This window comes from Musa acuminata, chromosome BXJ2-8 (genome assembly GCF_036884655.1).
Source record: "Musa acuminata AAA Group cultivar baxijiao chromosome BXJ2-8, Cavendish_Baxijiao_AAA, whole genome shotgun sequence".
NCBI lineage: Eukaryota > Viridiplantae > Streptophyta > Magnoliopsida > Zingiberales > Musaceae > Musa > Musa acuminata.
This window is the reverse complement of record NC_088345.1, coordinates 25,906,838-25,915,047: the sequence shown is the minus strand read 5'-3', so window position 1 is coordinate 25,915,047 and position 8,210 is coordinate 25,906,838. Positions and strand designations below refer to the sequence as shown.

Below are 8,210 nucleotides of genomic sequence, written 5' to 3'. Positions count from 1 at the left end.
TCAACCCTATTCAAAACCAGCATCAGGTTTTGTTACCTCACTAATAAGCCAATTAGCTTGTTCAACTCACGATGATCTGAGTATCTATTATCTCCCTGCCTAATATGCCAATTAGCTAGTTCAATAGGATGTACAGAAGATTCAAGTCACCAGCAAAAATTTTGATTTGCATCAATCAAAACCACCTTAGTTAGCATCAACTGAAACCAACTCAATTAATTATATTCAGCAGCTACATACAATATCCAACACCAAAAATAGACAATCAATTCATGCAACAGAAAAGGGTATTTGTTTTCATCACCAAGTTCAGGATGAGTGAACCCTAAAATGTAGTTCAACAGCCCAATTGCTAGTTAAGGAAAGAGACCAAGCTCAATAAGTCAAGCAAAATCAATTAACATAAAAATAAAGCAAATACCTGACAAAAGTTAAAGACATGATAATCATGTATGGGAAAGGCCTGTGCATAAGCCTTGACAAGTTCACATGCAAAAGAAATGATAGAATCATGGAAGGAAAAAAACAGACAGATGTAGCAGAACAAACTATTTTAAGTGAATGAAACAAAAAAATCTACAACAAAAGCTGGCACACTGGATATATTTGCCTATTTCTACGTGAGACCAAGAAAGTCAAAATCGAAGCGAGAAAAAATACCCAAGTGTGTACACTTGCAAACAAATTAATAAACAGGTGTGATATGTTGGTAAACACAGATAGATCTTTCAAAAGGAGTTGATGCAGAGTAAAAACTGGTTCTCCTAACAAAACCTTACACAGCAATATCTCACTTGAACTGAAGTAAAGTTATTTACATCTCCAAAACCTGTGAAAGATCAACAACCAATGAAAGTAATTGTAAGAGCTTGTGCGTGATTATATATATATATATATATATATATATTCATGCTTATCATATAACTTATACTCGTCACTCGCCATCTATACATTTTAGTTTATGGTGTTAAAACTCAACACTAGGCAAGCTTGAGTGTGCTAACTTATAAATGTTCTCATGCTTATTTTATGAATTTTACACATCATTCACCATTTATCCATTTTGGTTTGTGCTATTGGAACTCAGCATTAGGCTTGTATATTTTAAATGTTTTATAGAGCAACATTTTCTCATCTCTCATTAATTTGGCTAACATTCACATGCTTGTTGGACATTGTGCTTATGTAACTGCTATTTGATCCTATATTAGTAGTCATGTAAATACATAATTTACCTTTCAAGAATCAGCAGCTTTCAGATCAATTATCAAATATGGAATGCGTAGAGGCATCGTATCCTTTCAGCAACTTCACCTGTATTCACACATTTTTGTACATGGTCAGGAGTACTTAAGTATACCTTTGGATGATAGAATGAATGCTAGAGATAGCTAACTCTGGACTTAACTAGGCTTTGCATGTATTTAATTGGTTATAAGCAGCCACAAAAGAAGTGCAGTGTTTGTTTCTCCATTTTAATGACCAACTCTTCTAGCAGTAGCCAAAATACATTATTTCTTTAAGCATGGTAACCAGTGCTCTATCCAGTTACCAAAGAATATGACGTATTGTTTTAGAATTGCACAACAGAAAAAAGGAAAAGAAGAAAAGTGCATTACAATATCGATATTCACTGTATCTTTTACTTGGAAGAAAAAAAATTCACCCTTTTATAACCAATTCAATACTGTTTAAACAAATAGCCTCTAATCAAACTAGACTTGAGCAGCACAACAAATAGCTGAAGTTATAATAACCCAGTCTGAAAAGCAGTGTTGTCTGTGAGAGCAAGTCAACAACAAACATTAAACTATGTAATGGAAATATTAAATGTACATGTACAGAAAATGACTTGTCAATTTTCAAGTTAGACAACTCAACACCAAGGACCTATAAGTAAACACATTGGGAGAACATGATATAGTTTATCCATTCTCAAGTCATGCCTCCTACCATCCTAGAATACATGATAACATAATACATTTGCCATAAAACCTCCATGCTAGGAGCAGGATAGAATATTTGTTTTTCAGAAAACAAGTCAAGCTTTAATAGAATGGTTTATTAGAAAACTCACAATCTCTGTGCTCCTTTCCATCTTGACCACAGTCATAACATCTATAGAACACAAATCGAAACAAAAGTAAGCAAGCTAAATTTTTTTATAAATGATTCTGGAAGGTGAAAAGTTCTGATCGAAGGAGCAAAACCTGACATCAGAAGATGCTCCAACAAACCGTTTATTCAATTCATTCCAAAATGCTCTGAACAAAATTGACCTGTCAGCCTAAAATTAGATATATTAAATGTTTAAAGTTACTCGCTGATGTGGCCAATAAGATCTTGCTCATCTAAATCAGAATTGTAAATAAAAAAAAGAAGCCACATTGCAGTACTGCCGTCACATAAGTTGAGAAGTTACCATGAAGGAATTGCTGCCGCGACAAGGACTGGAGGAAGTAGCCATAATTTGTGATAGTGACAATCCAGAAATGTAGTCATATAACCAAGGATATCCTTCTCCTGATCATCATCAAAACACTAGGTTGGACCAAGAAAAAAAACATCCTCAACAAAAGAGGCCACAGCAAGAAAGCAATTATACCAGAACAACGAACATATCAACATTCAACTAATGGAAGTTCAGTTGTTTCCTAATAAATGAAAGATACTGTTTAAAATTATTTCCTTATACAGACAAATAGATGATGTTTGGCACTATTAAAACAAATTAATCAAGTACATACTCAATGGAGCATTTGACCTTACTGATTCACAAGAACTTTTAACAAAAGACAAACAAGCCCTTGGATCTACAGAACTGCAATAAGTTTCTCTACAATTAATCATTCTGGATAACAATACAAATTCTCATACTAAACCAAACTTCAAACATTGTATTTTAAAGGGACAACCAGGGAGAGTAGCTCTACCCTCCTACCTTGGAACTTAAAGCTTCCATTTTTGAGTGTGCACATTGAGTATTCTCCTGTAGCAAGCAATGAAGAACAGAGTACTGCTCAGAGATAGTAAGGTAATCACAAGAATGTGACATAAACTGGCCAATCAAATTAGTCCATCTGGAGGATATAAAGCCCAATAATGATATTTCCTGTTTTGTCATGAAAATAGATGATTCAGTAAGTCCGGAGATTTAGTCGAATCTTCAAACATGTAGGACTCAGCAAAAAATTCAAAACGAAAAAACAGGACAAAGCATGTCTAATTTCAAAATATACGCAGGTCTTTTGAAAAATATGATTGTCAGGATCAGTAAAGGATAAGATGTGTATTGAGAACTAAAATAGTCAAGAAGATGTTATCCATGGTTTGGGATGCAAAGAACTCCTATGCTAGTCTCAGTGGCATCCATTAGCTAAAATAGTCAATGATGGAACGTTGTCAACATTCAAAATTAATATATACAAAGATTTGTCTGTCTTAGCAATGATTACCATAATCTCAAGAAGGTGATCGTTAATGGAATCTGACAAAACTTTCAATGGATCAAGGACTTGAAGCCAGTGAACCTTAGGTGTGCTGAAAATCAAATTGGCACCAGAGAGCAATCTGATAGTTCTGTTGTCTACTAAATATGACAAACACCTTGACCTCCATTGGCTCCAGAGGAAAAGCTCAGACATGCTCCTTTAGAGAAAACCAATTGCATTTTAGTTCAACAAACTCTCTAGGAATTTAATGCATCGAATGGAAATAAATTGAAACATCAAATTGGTGAGGTAGAGGCAGAAAGAAGTTCATCAGTTCAATTAAACTAGCAATCATAGAGTTTTCTTTCTCAAAAATAATTTCTTGCAGCAGTTGTCTAAAAGATATCAAAATTCCATGCCAAGTTACTCATGGTTTTTGAAACCATAGGAATTGCCTTTATAAAGTATCATCTCTTAAAAGGAATTATTTATGAAACATAAATGAACTCATAACAATCTTTGTGGGCATATGCATTGTCAGAAGAGCCAACCCAAAAGCATGAGTGTTGTGAGAAGAGATACACATAAATGCATATAATTAAATAGTTTGCATCCTAAGTTAACTATAGTCACTGAATAAGCATGCTTCGACATCATTTTCATTATCTGTAGCCTCCCAGGTAGAAATCAAAGACCTTAACCAGTTAGATAAGCACAAGTCATGGAACAATAAGTTTGGACATATTAGTTTTTTATTATTTTTTCAGTGATACCAGGTGGTACAAGTCGGTATGCTGCTCAATCTATTAGTATCATACTCATTTGACTAGTTGCTAAAACTGATATCATACCAGTATTTAAAACCTTGGCCCTAACAAATAAGGCCATGTAGTTTGTTCTATTAATTTTTAAATGGATGTATAAAACAATTGTGCTTTGATGAGCTCTTTCAATCATTCTCTATGAAATGAGTTAATGGTTCATATTTACAAGATGAAGATTGTTTCACAACAACAACTATGGTGCTTGAGATCCAATTGTGTGAATTTGATTAGCTTTCTAGGTTCTTAATGGAGAAAGGGATATGAACCAAAAAAGAAGGAGAAAGGAAAATGCCACTTGCCGCTAGCATTGTTGTCATTCTATGACATGTCTTGCTCTAGAGTGAAAGATATGACCCGACAAACAAATATACAATATGAAATGACTTACTTTGGCGAATTACCAGTTGATGGTTTCCCTTCCAATGAGTTCTTTTCAGGTACAAGCATGTGCTCAGTCATAAACAACTTCAAAATTGAATCTAAGCCCGTCTCTGCTGAGGTTATGCATAGAATAGAAGCTTGCCTCTGTAAAATTTCATGAATCAGAAAGCAAGAATGATGGGCAAAACTATAGTCCATGGGTTCTGGCATAGCAGGATTGCAACTTCCGGCCCTTGAAACACCAGAAATCTTTGAAGTGCTTGGTGTTGATGCAGCTCTAGTCTTGACAAAGTTTCCCCTATCCATAGAAACTAAATTTAGTGATTCCATCTGCAACATTAAGATGTCCGTGTATACAGTAGAATTAGCATTCCATGTCCCATTAAGGTCATTAACATCCATCTCAATGACTGCTGTTAAAAGAGACGTCAGATGTTTAGCTCCCATTATGTGACTTTGAACTAAACATTCGATAACCAAATCTCTTGCTCTAGAAAGAGATGTTGAAGTCAGATGGACCAGACCCTGCATTCAAATATACAAATGAATTAAGATTTCTTTCGAAAGTTTGATCCATCTGTGCAACTAATTATGAAAAACTAAAAATGAAAGCTTAACTAAATTGTTTATTATTGATAACAGTGTCAAGGAATATCACCTGTGGACAAAATGGATTAGACATCAGATTCCTCAAAGCTGCATCAAGTTCCTTCATTGAATTGTCAAAATGACAAGAGTCATTTATATGCTTAAATACCTAAGAAAAATCGCAGCAACCACCATGAGACCATGAGCAACGTAGATCTAATTTTGAGCTATGTGCAAAGAAAACAAGCACATGCACACAGAGGTTGCAACAGTAAGTTCCAGGGTTTTCCATTGGCACAGCATTTTTCAAATATATTTCCTGGAATATTATCTCTCCGAAGCATTTCTTAGATTCCTTTTCCATTTGGTGATGGGGAGATTAAACTTTTGGCAGCTTAACAATACTAACAAAAAGACCATTGAGGATGGTGCTCCTCTCAGAATTGCTTTCCAAGAGAATGGTTTAAGTTTCAGAAAACCTCCCATTGACAGATTTTTAATTTGTGATGCTATCAATGATAGACTTCTTCTGTACTGAAAGAACAATTGTTGATAGCATTTTGTGAAAGAATGGGGCTGCTCTCACTAAACATTTTGAGAGGAAAGCTGACATAGTAATGCACTTGAAGCTTAGTTTGAGGGAGAAATCTACTTCATCCAGCGACCTAAGACTTTGATTTCTTGAACTCACACACTGGCTACTTAGGATTGAAATACACAGCAGCAACGAATGGCAACTATTAAACAACTTTTATTGACTCCGGATCCTGAATGCAACCACAGGCACATCCAGAACGCACGAGCGAAGGCCAAGCGAAATCAAACGGCGACAAGTTTAAACAGACAAGAAAAGAAGGGTAGAAGACAACATAAAAGGAGGAAGAAAAGCGATGGGGATTAGGGTTCATACGTCCTGGAAGAAGAGGCCCCATCGGACAGCGTTCTTAATGCTGGGGGCGTCCCAGACGGCGGGAAGACCAGACGACTGGTAGCCATTCGCGAGGATTAGGATATCGACGAAGCCCTTGATCAGTTGCATGAGGTCCCCAAGAGTGATATCGGGATGACACCAACTCATCGCGCTTCGCTTTCCCCCAAGTCGATCGACGAGAAAAAGATGGGCAAACAAGAGAGATGGCGGAACGGTTTCGAGTTCCAAGGATCAACTGAAAACGTATGCCGAGTCCAAACTCCGTCCAAGGGAACGGATTCAGGTCCCAAGGATCAACTGAAAACGTATGCCGAGTCCAAACTCCGTGTAAGGGGAACGGATTCGGGTCCGAAGGATCAACTGAAAACGTATGCTGACTCCAAACTCCATCCAAGAGTGTCGTTCATCAGAACTTGCATCCTTTAATTTGTTTGTTTGTTTATTTTCTATAAAAGTAATAATTTTTATTTTAAAATAAAAAATATTTTCATACAGACTTCCCATTCTATTAAATGATTCCTAGGTCAAAATTGTCAGCAAAGACAAAAGAATGGATAACAATATTGGATAACAATATTAATCCGAAATAATTTTTTATGATACTTTGAGGATATAAACCCTAAAAACCTTTTATTTCCCCAGATTATTTTTATTCTTTTTCAGCATAGCGCTTCTTTTTATCCTAAATTATAAATACATCGTTGGATGTGATATCGGACTTGTTTTCTTAATGGCTGGGCTGACATATGTTTAAATTAAAAAAAAAGGCTAGTATAAGGTGAAATTGTTCGCCCTATCTCATCTTCTTTGTTGGAAGTTGATTCTTCTATCCTTCTGTTAGAAGTCCTCCCATGGCAACTTTTCCACTTTAAAGTCCTCTTTCTTATCTCAACTTGATAGGTCAATCGGACAACTCTTCGATTGAAAGCCTTCTATAGTTGGAAGTCATCTCTACTTGGAATCTTTCTTTGGTTAGAAACCTTATCGGTGAAGTGAGGACATTCTCTTCTCTCCCTTAAACTTCTCTTCAGTTGAAAGCTCTCTCAACGAAGATCTATCTGCCTTAAGACTTCCTTAATATTTTCTTCGTTACAGGTTTCTCAGCTATGCTTAATTCTAAAGTAAATATTAAACAATGATTTCTACAATAGTCATCCAAAAATTATGGTTGAAATAATTTATTTTTGTTATTCACCAATTCTGTTAATTTATTTTTATTTTTTGAGTTTTTCTCTAAAGGTAACCCTATAATATATTTTCGAAGGGGCACTTTCACTTTTTCATAATTTTTGAAATACTCTTGACATACCATAATAACATCTTTCTCTTTTTTTTTTTTTTTAACCAATCCATAGAACAAATCAGTCCATCTACTTTGGATTAACCTGTAGACCGATCCAATTTCTCAATTATAGTATTTTCTGAATAGGCTTATGGTATTTTCTTAAAGCTATTCAAAATTATTGTAACTACAAGTTTCCCTATATGTTCACTTTTGTTCCTAAACCAATAAAGATATATATTTGAAACTTTTTTTTTTTTGTCTCGAAAACTATGTTTGTGCGGTACCATCGCCTAGACTAACGGTACTACTGCTTGACATAGTCTCAGAGATTATGTCACAATGATTCCACCTGTTAGGTCATTATTTAAGCATTTCACTTGGCCCAACATAGCACAAGCTTTGACCCAATTGGCCCCTAATTGAGTTAGCCTAATTTCAACCTAATTACACTTAAAACCTACTTCATCTAGATAATTATTACAAAGCTATAAATCAAATGTTATCCGGTATGTCATTGGTTCATCGATGCCTCACCCGATTCTTCGGCGCATGGTCCTCTCTTGCGGCCTATTGCCCAATCGGTCAGTTGACCTCCGTAACTCTAATTTCCTTGGCATAATTTTCGCTCTTCTTGGGTCGATGCCCGATCCCATGGCCCAAGGCCTTCTGTCGATACGTCGATCGATCCTCCGGCTTGATATCCAATCTTCTGACATGTTCCACTCTGGCCTAACATGGTTCTTCCCTGCTTTAATTGTCTCTCTCTGATC

The 8,210-nt window shown here is 35.7% G+C and overlaps 1 protein-coding gene across 5 annotated transcripts; it reads right to left on the bottom strand.

Annotated features, from left to right (window-relative positions):
- Positions 1 to 621: 621 nt before the first annotated feature.
- LOC103972912 (uncharacterized) lies at positions 622 to 6,441 on the bottom strand. Of its 5 annotated transcripts, none has more exons than XM_018821189.2 (10): positions 6,135 to 6,441; positions 5,295 to 5,393; positions 4,644 to 5,161; positions 3,531 to 3,648; positions 2,942 to 3,112; positions 2,423 to 2,523; positions 2,211 to 2,279; positions 2,078 to 2,118; positions 1,236 to 1,314; positions 622 to 829 (listed from the first exon to the last, which is right to left on the bottom strand). In XM_018821189.2, the coding sequence occupies exons 1-9, from the start codon at positions 6,300 to 6,302 to the stop codon at positions 1,268 to 1,270; spliced, it is 1,332 nt and encodes a 443-aa protein (XP_018676734.2). In that variant the 5' UTR covers positions 6,303 to 6,441; the 3' UTR covers positions 622 to 829; positions 1,236 to 1,267. The 5 variants fall into 5 exon arrangements, 3 of the variants coding, with proteins under 3 accessions (XP_018676734.2, XP_009385584.2, XP_009385583.2); XM_009387309.3 differs by having other exon boundaries at positions 3,456 to 3,648; positions 5,295 to 5,345; positions 6,135 to 6,440; XM_009387308.3 differs by having other exon boundaries at positions 3,456 to 3,648; positions 6,135 to 6,439.
- Between the last annotated feature and the right edge of the window lie 1,769 nt (positions 6,442 to 8,210).

Bases quoted from the DNA above. Each gene is read 5' to 3' on its own strand.
- LOC103972912 (XM_009387308.3), bottom strand. From the start codon at position 6,302: ATGAGTTGGTGTCATCCCGATATCACTCTTGGGGACCTCATGCAACTG. The intron at 5,162-5,294 runs GTGATATTCCTT...ATTTGAATGCAG, and splicing joins CTAATCCATTTTGTCCACAG to GGTCTGGTCCATCTGACTTC. The intron at 2,280-2,422 runs GTAACTTCTCAA...TTAGGCTGACAG, and splicing joins GCGGCAGCAATTCCTTCATG to GTCAATTTTGTTCAGAGCAT.